General features: G+C 39.9%; 1 protein-coding gene across 1 annotated transcript; it reads left to right on the top strand.

Moving 5' to 3' along the window:
* Iswi (nucleosome-remodeling ATPase imitation SWI) lies at positions 1-7,657 on the top strand. The gene is made up of 7 exons (XM_022792394.2): positions 1-251; positions 1,625-1,824; positions 1,994-2,122; positions 2,351-2,523; positions 2,812-3,653; positions 4,275-5,537; positions 5,687-7,657. The coding sequence occupies exons 1-7, from the start codon at positions 177-179 to the stop codon at positions 6,218-6,220; spliced, it is 3,216 nt and encodes a 1,071-aa protein (XP_022648129.1). The 5' UTR covers positions 1-176; the 3' UTR covers positions 6,221-7,657.
* Positions 7,658-13,326: the final 5,669 nt, after the last annotated feature.

The following is a 13,326-nucleotide window of genomic DNA, read 5'->3' as shown; positions in this document are numbered from 1 at the left end:
CTTGCCCATTGGCCCATCAGTCGGCGTAAGGAGACTGCAGTAGGTGGTGGCTTCGAGCAGACGCGTGCGTTTTGTGAGCTACCACGGTTGTCTTTGGTCGTGTTTTCTAACTAATTTGTGCGTGTTTTTGTGTCGTTTGTGCTGCGTCGTCGACGAAGGTGGTTCACGGCAAAGGAATGAGTGCCGAGGAAGAACCCATGGATGTGGGGGAACGTGCTGAAGCGAGTCCGGAACAGCCGGCATCGGAAAAGGTATGATAATGGCTTGAGGGGGATGGACGCCTTGCTCAGTCGGGCTTCATTGGAGCTCCGTATGAGTGTGTATACGGTCTATGACCAACAGCCATTGTATCCAGCATCGGCTGGTCAGTTGTGTTGCGAACGCCGGTTGCGAGGCTTACCCGCTCTGATGCTCCATACAGCGTTTTCCGGACTGCACAAATCGCTAATAATAACAGCTGGAATGTACACCTTTGTCAGTACTCTTGGTCGATCGTGAGCTCGACTGACATCGAGAGAGAGGCTTGCTTTCTGTGCAGGCTATCCGTTGGCGGGAACGAACAAGGGAAAGGGGCTAAAGTCATAATGTGTCATAAGCCTCTGCTGGGCAAACCTCATCTGCAGACCTCGTGTGATCAACGTCTATGTTCTAAAAAAGAAACGAATAAATAATTTAACTCCGGCTACTCTGTCGTTCGTCGTCATATCAATTTCCGGAACTTCCTGCACTTTATTGTAAAAAGTGAATGGAAAAGCGACCTCTGAGACAGTAGATGACTGCTTTTTAAGGACTTTTTAAGATTCTGACTCATTTGAATGAACTTTACATTAATTTGTTTCGTTCTTGTTATGCAATACTTCTGTTACTAAAATTCCATATCAACTCTCGAAGCGCGAATTCTTCTGACATTTGATTTGTAAGAGCCGGGCGAGTTTTGCTGTCACTTTTGTTCCCCCTGATTTCGTAATGTTTAAATCAAGGCAAATAACCACTATTATTTTTGGAACATATATTACTTTATATATTTATATAAAGTTTTAGAAACATTAAAAATTTCAAGGGATTTTTGAGTGGGTTCTTCGTCGTCTTCTATCGTCGCTTTCTTTCATATCCAATGTTATGGACGCATAGGAATAGCTCTGTTGTGCACTAAGTTGACAAGATTTTCACTTATATGCTTCTGAGGTAAAAAAAACAGTTCCTTTTTAAATGCAAGATATCAGAAAATCCAAGCTTGCAATTTCTTGCATATCAGTGGAAACAGACTTTGTCATCCAGTCAAAAACAATATGAACGTTACGATCCATGACAACTACTATAACTCTGTCGTTTACATAAAATCAACACAAAAAGCACAACTATTATTTTTAACGGAAGACAAGTCAAATTATTTTTGATAACTCGAGATCGTTGTACCGAGATGTAATGCCTATATTAGAAACCTTTAGAAAAGTATTATTAGTGTTATCTTTTAAAGTTGAATCTTGTTTTTAAAGAACATGTCTATAAAGAGAACCTTCAGCTATAAAAATTGTTTCAGTCAATAACGAGTAAGCAGAATCGAGATTTATTTTTCAAATAATATAACTAAAAAGTGGATCTATGGCTGCTGGTTTTTTTTTAGTCGGGCGAAGATGGTGGTGACGTTGAGGAAAGCCAGGAGAACACTAAGGATGAGGACGAGGCTGAAGGTGTAGATGAAGATGTAGGGGATACACGACCTTCTCTCGAGAAACTAACTCCACCACCAATCAGCTCCCTCAAGGATCTCAAAAAGGATTCGGCCGAATTCAACCAACGCGTTGAGAAAGATCGCAGTAACCGGTACGTGTACGGTGAAACGTTCTTGACATGTCAGTTTACATGTACTCAAAAGCCAAAATACATGAAAGGTTCTGGTAGTTAGCGAAATGAAAGAATTATAAGAGTTGAAAAAATTTATCTGTGTTATTTGTTATTTAATTTGTATTATGTTTATGTTTACCATTTACAGATTCGATTATCTTCTTCAACAAACGGAGATTTTTTCTCATTTTATGCAGAACTCGCAGTCGGGCAATAAAACTGCCAGTGGAAAGCCCAAAGGCAGGCCCAGAAAGACTCCAAAAGCACCTGAGGGAGAGTAAGTTAACCTTTGGCTCTTCCTTCTCTAAATGAAATAATTTTAAGCAAATAACATTGCACATGTGTTATACTGATACTTTCTTTCTCAAATACCGTTTTATCACGGTTGGTGAACGAATAAATCGTTTAGCAGTCGATTAGTTCAGATCTGTACTCTGTCATGTAACCAAAAGAACGTATACATTGTTTAGATGATCTTACGCCGTCCATGATTCCTTCTCTACAGCCATCGTCATCGTATGACGGAACAAGAAGAGGACGAAGAGCTTTTGGCTACGTCGAATGCCCAGGAGCCTTCATTTGTGCGATTCGACGAGAGCCCCAAATACATCACTGGCGGAGAGCTAAGAGATTATCAAATTCGTGGACTCAACTGGATGATTTCCCTTTATGAGAATGGTAAGTGCATCATTTGTTTACTCACTTATGTTCACTGCCAGAGTAGGCAAGCATCTTAAGTAGCACCTCATAGTCGAAGACTTTACTAGCTTGCTAATAGTAGTTAACTAAAAAGTGATTAAAGGGTTTTACTTGTTGCTCTCGCATTATGGTATTGGATGTACAGTCATTATGTTAAGTAGTGTTCTGTCTGGCGGATTTTAGCCCAAATATGTTGTTTTTAAAAAAAAACTACATGGTTACTTGGAACCAGAAACATATGGATTCTATTTCGCTTTATTTGCGCAGGTATTAATGGTATCCTAGCCGATGAAATGGGTCTCGGAAAAACACTCCAGACAATCTCGCTGCTGGGTTACATGAAACATTTCCGTAATATTAACGGACCACATATGGTACTGGTTCCTAAGTCGACATTAGCTAACTGGGAGGCGGAATTCGCTCGTTGGTGTCCATCTTTACGTACTGTTATTCTGATCGGTGATCAGGAATCACGTAACACACTTATCCGTGATGTTATGATGGCCGAGAAATGGGACGTTCTTATCACCACCTATGAAATGGTTATTCGTGAGAAAGGCGTCCTTAAAAAGTTCAACTGGAGCTACCTCGTTATTGACGAGGCTCACCGTATCAAGAATGAAAAAAGCAAACTTTCGGAAATCGTGCGTGAATTCAAGACAACAAATCGTCTCCTGCTAACCGGTACTCCTTTGCAGAACAATCTGCATGAACTGTGGGCCTTGCTTAATTTTCTGCTGCCTGATGTGTTCAACTCATCCGAAGATTTTGACTCATGGTTCAGTACCAATTCCGTGTTCGGCGATCAAACCCTAGTAGAACGACTCCATGCTGTGCTACGACCTTTTCTTCTACGTCGTTTGAAAAGCGAAGTCGAAAAACGTTTACCACCAAAGAAGGAGGTGAAAATCTACGTTGGCTTGAGTAAAATGCAACGCGAATGGTATACAAAATGTCTCATGAAAGATATCGATATCGTGAACGGCGCCGGCAAAGTGGACAAGATGCGTTTGCTTAACATCCTCATGCAGCTGCGGAAATGTTGCAACCATCCGTACTTGTTCGATGGAGCAGAGCCCGGACCGCCTTTTACGACTGACGAACACCTGGTTCGTATTTACTTCATTTTGCGTTATGCCATTTCTTTTATACATGTAGAATTTGTTACTCAAAGGAAGCATATGAAACACCTACATTTCACGTCAATCATGCTGCACTATTTTAGTACTGAGTGTTTTTTTTTCAAATAAAGTGCTCCCCAACGCAAATGCTTAATGTTAAGTCCTGTAATTAATGAGAGAGTTTATAAGGTATTATCAATAAATTAAAGGAGGGGGAGGGGAAGGAACGTTTTCTTCTACAAATGGTGCAGCGCGCAGTGTTTATTTTTTTTATTTAGATCGATATTTTTATAATGTTCGTTTGAAATCGAGCGAAAGAAGGTCGTTCGGCAGGAGTCACGTCGTCTTGGCCGATACTCCGCTCGTACATCAATATGGTGTGTGCCGACTCTGCGGCAACTGGCACTCATCGAAGGAATTTTACGATGGGTGTGCGATAGCATACTGACATTTCCATGTATTTTGAAAAATGTTTCAATATTTACTATAACCTAAGTCATCAGCTTTATTAGTAACAATAACTTTATTACGTAATTAAAAATAATTTATTGTTAAATACGTAATTGTTAATTAATCTTACATCTTTGTTTTGCCCTTTTTTCTACATAGGTGTACAACTGCGGTAAGATGGTTGTACTGGACAAACTTCTGCCCCGTCTAAAGGAGCAGGGTAGCCGCGTATTGATTTTCGCCCAGATGACGCGTATGTTGGACATCTTAGAGGATTACTGCTTCTGGCGCAATTGGCAGTACTGCAGGTTGGACGGACAAACCCCACATGAAGAGCGTACAAAGTCAATTAATGATTACAACGCGCCAAACAGTGAAAAATTCGTATTCATGTTGTCAACCCGTGCAGGTGGTCTAGGTATCAATCTGTATACCGCCGACATTGTCATCTTGTACGACTCTGATTGGAATCCACAAGCCGATTTGCAAGCTATGGATCGAGCCCATCGTATCGGTCAACTGAAGCCAGTCAAGGTATTTCGATTCGTCACTGAAAACACGATCGAGGAGCGTATTGTCGAAAAGGCCGAAGTCAAGCTTCGTCTAGATAAGATGGTCATCCAACAAGGCCGTCTCGTTGACAATACAAATAAGCTTGGCAAAGACGAAATGATGAGTATGATTCGTCATGGTGCCGATCATATCTTTGCTTCTAAAGAAAGCGAAATTACGGACGAAGATATTGATGCTATCTTGTTGAAAGCTGAAAAGAAGACCGAAGAAGAAAACAAGAGGTACGAGCAGATGGGTGAAAGTTCATTGCGTAATTTCACCATGGACACTTCTGAAGGTAAACAATATTCTGTATACAACTTTGAAGGTGAAGACTTCCGTGAGAAAGGAAAGAACGCTGGGCTCAATTGGATCGAACCACCGAAACGGGAGCGACGCGCTAATTATCAGGTAGACGCATATTTCCGTGAGGCACTGAGGGTATCTGAACCCAAAGCACCAAAAGCTCCTCGACCACCAAAGCAACCGAATGTTCAGGATTTCCAATTCTTTCCACCACGGCTATTCGAACTGCTTGACAAAGAAATTTATCACTTCCGTAAAACCATCGACTACAAAGTGGCGAAGAATCCTGATTTGGGTGCGGATGCGCGCCGGGCTCAGCAGGAAGAACAGGCAAAAATTGATGAGGCCGAGCCATTAACTGAAGAGGAAGTGGCCGAGAAGGAACGCCTTCTTACCGAAGGATTCACCAATTGGAGCCGAAGGGATTTCAATCAATTCGTTAAGGCAAATGAAAAATTCGGCCGAGAGGACATCGAAAGCATCTCACGCGATGTCGAGGGTAAAACACCAGAAGAGGTTGTCGAATATTCCCAGGTCTTCTGGGATCGCTGCCAAGAATTACAGGTAAGTGATACCCATCGATATTAAAGATTTAGCGTTTAAGGACCTTGTCACGTGAATCAGTCACTATATAACTAAGATCGTAAGTTTTTGACATTATCCTCCTATCTAACATACTCTCGCATAAATTGATTTCTGGTATAATCTTATAGGATATTGAGAAGATTATGGCGCAAATAGAGAAGGGCGAGGCTCGTATCCAGCGTCGAGCAGGTATTAAACGAGCTCTCGATTCGAAAATGTCTCGCTATCGCGCGCCGTTCCACCAGTTGCGCATTGCTTACGGCTCAAACAAGGGCAAGAACTACACCGAGGAAGAAGATCGTTTCCTGGTTTGCATGATACATAAGCTGGGTTTTGATCGGACGGACAACGTCTATGACGAACTCCGAGCCGCAGTGCGTCAAGCGCCACAATTCCGTTTCGACTGGTTCATCAAGAGTCGTACGGCTACTGAACTCCAGCGACGGTGCAACACGTTAATTACATTGATCGAACGTGAAAACCAGGAACTAGAGGAAAAGGAGAAGAACGAAGGAGGCAAGAAGCGGGATAACTCGAGCAAGGGCAGGCCATCGAATGGCACAACTAACCAGGGTGGACAAGGCACCCCCAAGCCACAGAAAAGGTCAAGCGGCGCCGTTGGATCCACAGACTCGAAGTCGAAGAAACCTCGAAACAAATGAGTAAGCTTGAAAACAAACGGCATGAGGCACGTTAAAACCGTAGTTTGCAACGTTTGAAGCCATTTTCCACCGCAAGCTCGAGCGGACCGCTATATAGGGCTGTGACGGATGAACTCGGCGAAGCGATGTGGCGTGGAGAAAAGCAGCAGAACTAGAAAACTTTTTTGTTTACTTTTCACACATGGAACTGAATTTGACTGATTGATAATCATGTAGTTTAGGTTCTGCTCGCGTAAATTACATTGTGACATTCTTCCTAATATATATATATATATATATATATATATATATATATTGCTTCTACTGTAAATAGATGACAATAGTACATGAAAAAAATGATGTAGTCTTAACGACAGATAGCCACTGATAAAGAAAGATAAAGAGCGGCGAAATAAAGTAAAAAAGAGCTACAGGTTCAAGAGCACAACTGCTGGGCATTGTAACCGCTGTGGCTAGCCAGCTGCCGTTAGAAAACACATAAGTGGAGTGTAAGCGGTAAAGCGCGCAGCTAAAAAAAAGCTTTACCGTACTTCGTGTTCACGATCTGCCGTTAAGTGTGTGCAGAGGAATAAAATGCCTCTACCTGAAGTGAAACGTAGAAAATGAGGATAAACGATAATAAGTGAACTTACGACGTTTAGGTAGCTGTAATGGTGCACGTACTCATGCACTAGGAGATCATATAAGCTATAAATAATACTAACTATTATAACAATTGTAGAACATAATTATAAATTATCTTTATTTTAATGAAGATATCTGTTTATTCAGCGACGAGCCTTGAATATTAATGTCAAGTAATCCGTTCGTTCGAATCGACTCAGCGCCTTCGTTTCTCAAAAACTGAAAATGGATGGAAGTCAAAAGTGCAACAGTTTACGCAATGTATGGCCATACAAGCATCGATCCCAAACAAATTCGAATGATATTCCGAATGCCGATAGCATGAGGCCTAATTAAATTTTCCAGTTTATTTAGCTCGACGCTATTATGCATTCGTAGTGTTCACTTTTGTTTCAAATTTCTAGTAAAAATTAAGTACGAGGAAAAGGATTAAATTTTGCTACTTCGTTTAGACCCATCTGGCATGAATTGCTATCTATAATAATACGAGATCCGAATTTAAGGCTTTTTAAGATTGCTGTGTTTGAAAATAGGTTATTTTTTTTTAATGATGATCTGGTATCACAATACACATCAAAACGATCTATAATAGTATATATTGTACATATGCATTGCTTCTTGAGATCCAGCGTTTTTGTCATTAAGATCCACTCCCGCATTCACAATTGACCTCTGTTAAAATTTAAGAACATCAGGAAATGCGACGTTGTTGGATACACTTAGGTAATAATGTCTGGCCTTGGACGACATTTACACCAGGGAATATACTGATACTAATATGATAATAAAATTTGTCAGTTTCGTCACAAAAAACTTTTTTCACTTGGATTCTGGGAGTTGTTGTTTCGCACTTTGCAGCTTTAGTGAGAGGGAGCATCCGTTAGATGGACTTATGAAGTAATTTGTTTTCGGTTACCAGTAAATAAACAAAGACGAATAGAAATCATTTAGAGGAAGTCTGCAGCATACGCTATTATAGGTGCAGAGAAAACTGCCAAGTCAAGTTTTTCATTAGCTTAGGGCTTATCAATAAAGAATAATTAGTAGATGTATTGGCTGTAAAGTTGCGAAGTGTCATAGAGAGAGGTCACTATCTTGGACACTTAACTTCATATATTTTTATGGATAACGCACATCACCAATAGTTTCACGGTGGGGGATTAGCTTTATAAATGCGTAATTTGTGAGAAATACACATCTTGGGATCCAGTGAATATTTCATTTCACTGGTGAGAAATGCAAATAATATTTTTCATTTGCCTAACCTATCAAATATCAAGGTTTGTAAACAGGATGTTTTGCAAAATGCAGTGAAGTGTTTCATGGAATGCGGTTGTTTCTAAGTTTAGTTATTAAAAAAGCATATGTATCAGATGGAAGAATGCAACATTAAATATGTTACATTAGTTGAGCAAGGACTCAAGTAAATTCATTTTCATTTTAATTAATTAATTAACATTTCAGTTAAACTACTAAAAGTTTGAAGTAAGCTGCATATAAAACGATGTATTTTTTTAAAATAATCGCTAACGCCTCTTCAGAGATTCTAGAAGGTTTAATCACGTAATTAATGAGAGCACAGGAATTATTAGGTAAAAAGGAAGAAAAGTACCGTACTATATATATAGTTAATTTACATGTGCCATATGCAACAGCATTTAATTTAAACGAAATGAAGGAACGCTATCGATTAAATTCTGCTTTTCCACTTCTACGCCAACCTAGCCAAATTAGTGTTTCAAGATAATTTTTTTAGTTAAAACGCAGTTTCCTTATGATGGCAAACAATATCCGGCCACAGCTCAGTAGCCGAAGTGATAACCAACTGACAAATGTATCTAGTGGCACCTAGCACTGCGTTAGCCTTACATCACTAACTGTCGCCAACAAAACGAAAAACAACTTTTGACTCATCAGTAATGTTGCACCTTCTGGATGTGATGGAAAAGGTAATTAAATAATTGGCACAAATCGACTCAAGAACGATCAAGCAGCAATAATTGTCTCAGCAACCGCTGTTATCCTACAGCGCCTCATCGACGTGCATTGGAAACCCAATTGGTGGAACACATCCGAGCACATTTGCACACAGATCCACCGCTGAAGGCGACCTGGCTAATCAGCTACCCAAAGACGAAGAAAATTTTGGTAGCATCGGCAGCATTAAAGAAAGTAAAAAAACACGATCTACTAATCTTCGACAGCAGCAGTGGCAGCTAATCAAGTTCCAACGTCATCAACTCTGCCGTTAGCCTCAACCGTGTTACATCGCCTAAAACCTCTGCCGTCATTGCATAACATCAGTGTTATTAAGGAGAAGGAGTTCCGACGTTATTTGCATGGAGCATATATCCGAGTTTTTATTGTAAGGGTCATATTATTACTGCCGGTGATCATTGTTATTTCCACCATGTGGATTGTTGATCTTAGTAGACAAATATGGTCGATGATTACGTATACCTTGGAGGAGAAAAGCCAAACAAATGTAGGGCGTCACTTACAGTCCTCATTAATGTATTAAGCATAAGGATCTGTCGTATCAAATTATTTGTCATCGCAATCTATCGTCTCCTATTGAATCGATCAACGGTAATAACGATGATTAAGTATTTGACGTGATTAATAGTGTGGACACTCACATATTGTGAAGTCTGTTGACGTTTTTGTGTGGGATTAACTGGGAATATAAAGCTGAAGTTAAGCGTGCGGTTTTGGATAAAAGCGAACTGCATAAGAGTAATATGATGAATGACCTTTGACTAGTGTACTTGTGGTTTCCTATAGAAGCAATATTATCTTTCGAATAGTATCGTGTGTGGTTCTCGTATGTAGCTCTAAAATATTGAGTTGATATGAATAATACTAGCAATGATTTGGCTAGTTCTTTTTAGATTTGATTAATTTTCTTTTTTCCTAGTGCTAGCAAATGAAAGCTGTGAGATTTTACTAGAAAGAAGAATTACTTTAGGAAAGAATTTTTTTTATGATAGTGTTACAGGCAAGAGGACGATAACAAGTACTAATTTAAAAAATCCTACAAGCTGCGAACTTTTTTAAGTGGCACAGATTGTACGGTACCTGCCTCGAAAAGGAACTATCGCTCGCTACTCGAAGATACTACCTTTGGTATCTTTTTCTCATGCTCCGAAAGCAAACTTCGACGATAACTGTCACATTATATACTAATATAATGCAATGAACCCTACTGATGGACCAACAGCATTCAACTGTTACCACTAACACCGCATCGTTAATGTCAAAGTCATGATTTTCGTAGAAAAGATTTTGGAAACATGTTTTCGTCAGGATCTGCAAAAGGTCGCGCTCGACGATCGGACGCTTCTTCTGCATTTAATTATAAAACTACTTGAATAGTGGGAATGCTTTGCACTAAAAAACACGAGTAATAAGCAAAATGAGGGTGGCCATTTATTGCACAAGAAAAAGTTCGATGGTTCATAATCGAGTCACGCAGTATCGTGGCACTTCATGGCACGAAAACTCAAGACTAGCACATGACTTTGCCCGAATCATTGGCTTGACCGAACGCTATTGCAAGGAGCCGAGCCTGGAGAGTACTACTATTTCTAAGAATTACAGAAGTGTGTTATGTATCTACAAACATTTTACATATTTCTTCGAAGGTCAGTACGGTAAATATAACACTCTTGATTAATAGTTTTGGCGAGCGATATGAATCTACCTAGTCGATCTGGATCTTTTACTGGTGTATTAAATAGTGTTTTATTATGACAAAATCTTACATTTGTCATTTGCACGTAACATTTTTATGAATGGATTATAGTCCCATAATTCTATTATTTATGCAAGCTTTATTTTACTTAGCTGCTTTTCTTTCGAAAAATTTGCTCTTAATCCTTTGCTCTTCCTGTCTGTCAGCTCAAGTCGAATTCTGCAGATAGCAAAAATTTATAGTGGATTACTTATTGAGGGTAAGATTATTTAAACCTGCGAGCAAATGTCAAGGTCATGCCAAAGGATAGATAATGCAGGTCAGCAACACCAGAAATTATAGAAAATCGACAAATCAAGCCAAGGTCAGACGATCTCGTAATAGATAGGCAGAATAACTCTCGGGTTCTAGGTACATTCCTGTTACGTGGGCGTACATAAATACTTGAAAAAACGTAGAGCATATCTGGATGTAAAAATCTATGTATGCGTATATGTAAATGTATTCTACATGTCAATAGATAATAATACATTACACTGAAAGAAACTATTGGAAATTATTTTGGTATGTCAATAAAATGTGAAATAAGTATAAATGCCATATGCTTTTCTTAAGGACTTCTTGAAAAAAAACTATGGCTCTTCTCTATAGCTATTTGAGCCAATTCGCTTACATGATCAAGCTGGAATTGCAACATTTGTTTAGCTAGCAGAGTGAAGTGATCTTCTCATAACAGATCATCACCGTCAGTAATACGTGACGCGACATTAGTCTTGCGGCACCGATGGTGGCCAACAGGGCCGAAGACACTATGGCTCGGTTCTCAATTTCGTGTCGGAGATGCATTGTACATAGTTCAGCGCGGTTAATTAGATTAGACAAAACAAGTCAGTCGCAACACGATTGAGATGGCTCATCTCACCACCAGGAGGAGAGTTTTAAGATATCAGAATAAATCACCTTCCCGCGCCGAGGAAACACCTAGCATCAACGTCTGGTTCTGAGCAGTTAGCAAATATCTTGTAGACTTTCACCAATGACTTTTGGAAATACAAGTACATTAAGCAACTCGTGCGCCTTACTATTCGATTCAATTGATTCGCTAAACTGGTCATTTGAAGACAAAGGTAATTCTAGTAGCATCGACAATGCCAGCAGCATCGAGAGGATAATTGCGACAGACAAACCCGCTGGACATACTACAACGGAGAGCGGGCTTAGGTCCGGTCTGGCAGCACTTCTTGTTAAAACGTCTTGTCAAAAATAGAGCGTGTCGCCACTATTCACCATGTGCGCGGATCCGAACCTTAGTTATTTTAGTCAGTGTTGATTATCATTGCATTGGCGGTAGCGGTAGCTATGACGAGACAGACGCTCGTAGAAACTGTGTTTACATTAACACGAAAGAGCACGACTTCAAGTAGAACTAGAAAACCGCAAATGGCGCGGACTCATGACACACTGACCAGGGGGTAGTTCTTCATTGTCGGAGAAAAGATTGGTACCTCGAGCCGAGAAGTAAGTAAGGTTGAAATTTAATCATAAAAGGAAATCAATGGACGTCGATGAAGCTGCTTACTGGGAAAAACGAAACTCCTGTCGAAGTTAACCCTGCTTTCACAATTCGGGCGAAGGTCGTCTGTTTGTCTGCGGACTATGCGATGTTACAGATGCTTATTATTACTGTACATGTTACTGTTCGTTCTACACCGTCATTAGTAATGATACTATTGTTTTGTGTATATATTTGTTTTCGTCTATATGCTGCAGAAGTTATATAATAATAGCATAATGTTTGTAATAACAAACCTTAAGTATCCATTTTCTTCCCGCATGTGCTTCTTTTATTTGAGACGTTCGTGTAAGGAGGCGGGTGGTTAGAATTTCTAGTACTGGTTTTCATGTTATATAGGCTGCAGGGCTACCTGCATATATTATACGTAAGTCGCTCGAGTTGCTGTAGATACAAAATACCGCTATAGATGCAGCAGCATGGTATCAATTGTAGTCCTAAAGACTACCGTACAGTACCGTAGTAACATCTTTGCGCGTTTAAAAGCACATCGAGATAGCCGAGATTTGAGAGCAACTGTAGATGTCTATTGTCCGTTACACACCGAAAGGGGCTAGCCGCTAAAAGCAGTGCTCATCGGCCTAAGTAGTGAACGTAAGGTATCGTATATTAAAGTTAGTCGCATTGGTTACAACGCTATCAAGATTATTTTTTTGGTTGATTGGTATGTTTTTGTATTTAGCAAAATTTCAGAAAACCGTGGAAAGAAAGCACTTTGTACATGTTGTACATCATTAATCATAGGTGCTCAAGCACACTCTTTTTCTGGAGATAACTTGGAAATATCTGGGAATATCTAATTCCACACCAGAATATACCATGACCGAATATCGGTGAGCATGATAAGTATTGCCTTTGGATATAAAGCAAGGCATAGTGCTATCTCCTAGGTTTCGTTCCTGGTGTGTTGTCCAGTTAATGACAAACGTTTAACAAGAAACCTGATTTTGAGTAATAATACGTTCGAGTCGCCATCTCGTCGTTACCTAGGCGAAGTGATCATGCCTCGAGGGTCTACTTGCGTCAATCAATGAACGAACGTCGAAACCAAGCGCACGTCAATATAGACTGGATTACTTTTTAGAATGAAGAATTTCCCCTTTTTCTATCCCTAATGGTGGTGTAACCCTTTCCTGAGATGCTTGAAATGGGGTTCCAACTCCAAATGATAAAAAAAACGTGTGGATTTCGCTTTACGGCGACTAGAAACCAGGT

This window comes from Varroa destructor, unplaced genomic scaffold (genome assembly GCF_002443255.2).
Source record: "Varroa destructor unplaced genomic scaffold, Vdes_3.0 BEIS01000002.1, whole genome shotgun sequence".
Taxonomy (NCBI): domain Eukaryota; kingdom Metazoa; phylum Arthropoda; class Arachnida; order Mesostigmata; family Varroidae; genus Varroa; species Varroa destructor.
This window is presented reverse-complemented; position numbering and strand designations above follow the sequence as displayed.

Coding starts and splice junctions, on each gene's coding strand:
- Iswi (XM_022792394.2), top strand. CDS start 177: ATGAGTGCCGAGGAAGAACCCATGGATGTGGGGGAACGTGCTGAAGCG. Junction 2,123..2,350: donor CCAAAAGCACCTGAGGGAGA/GTAAGTTAACCT, acceptor CCTTCTCTACAG/CCATCGTCATCGTATGACGG. Junction 2,524..2,811: donor GATTTCCCTTTATGAGAATG/GTAAGTGCATCA, acceptor TTATTTGCGCAG/GTATTAATGGTATCCTAGCC.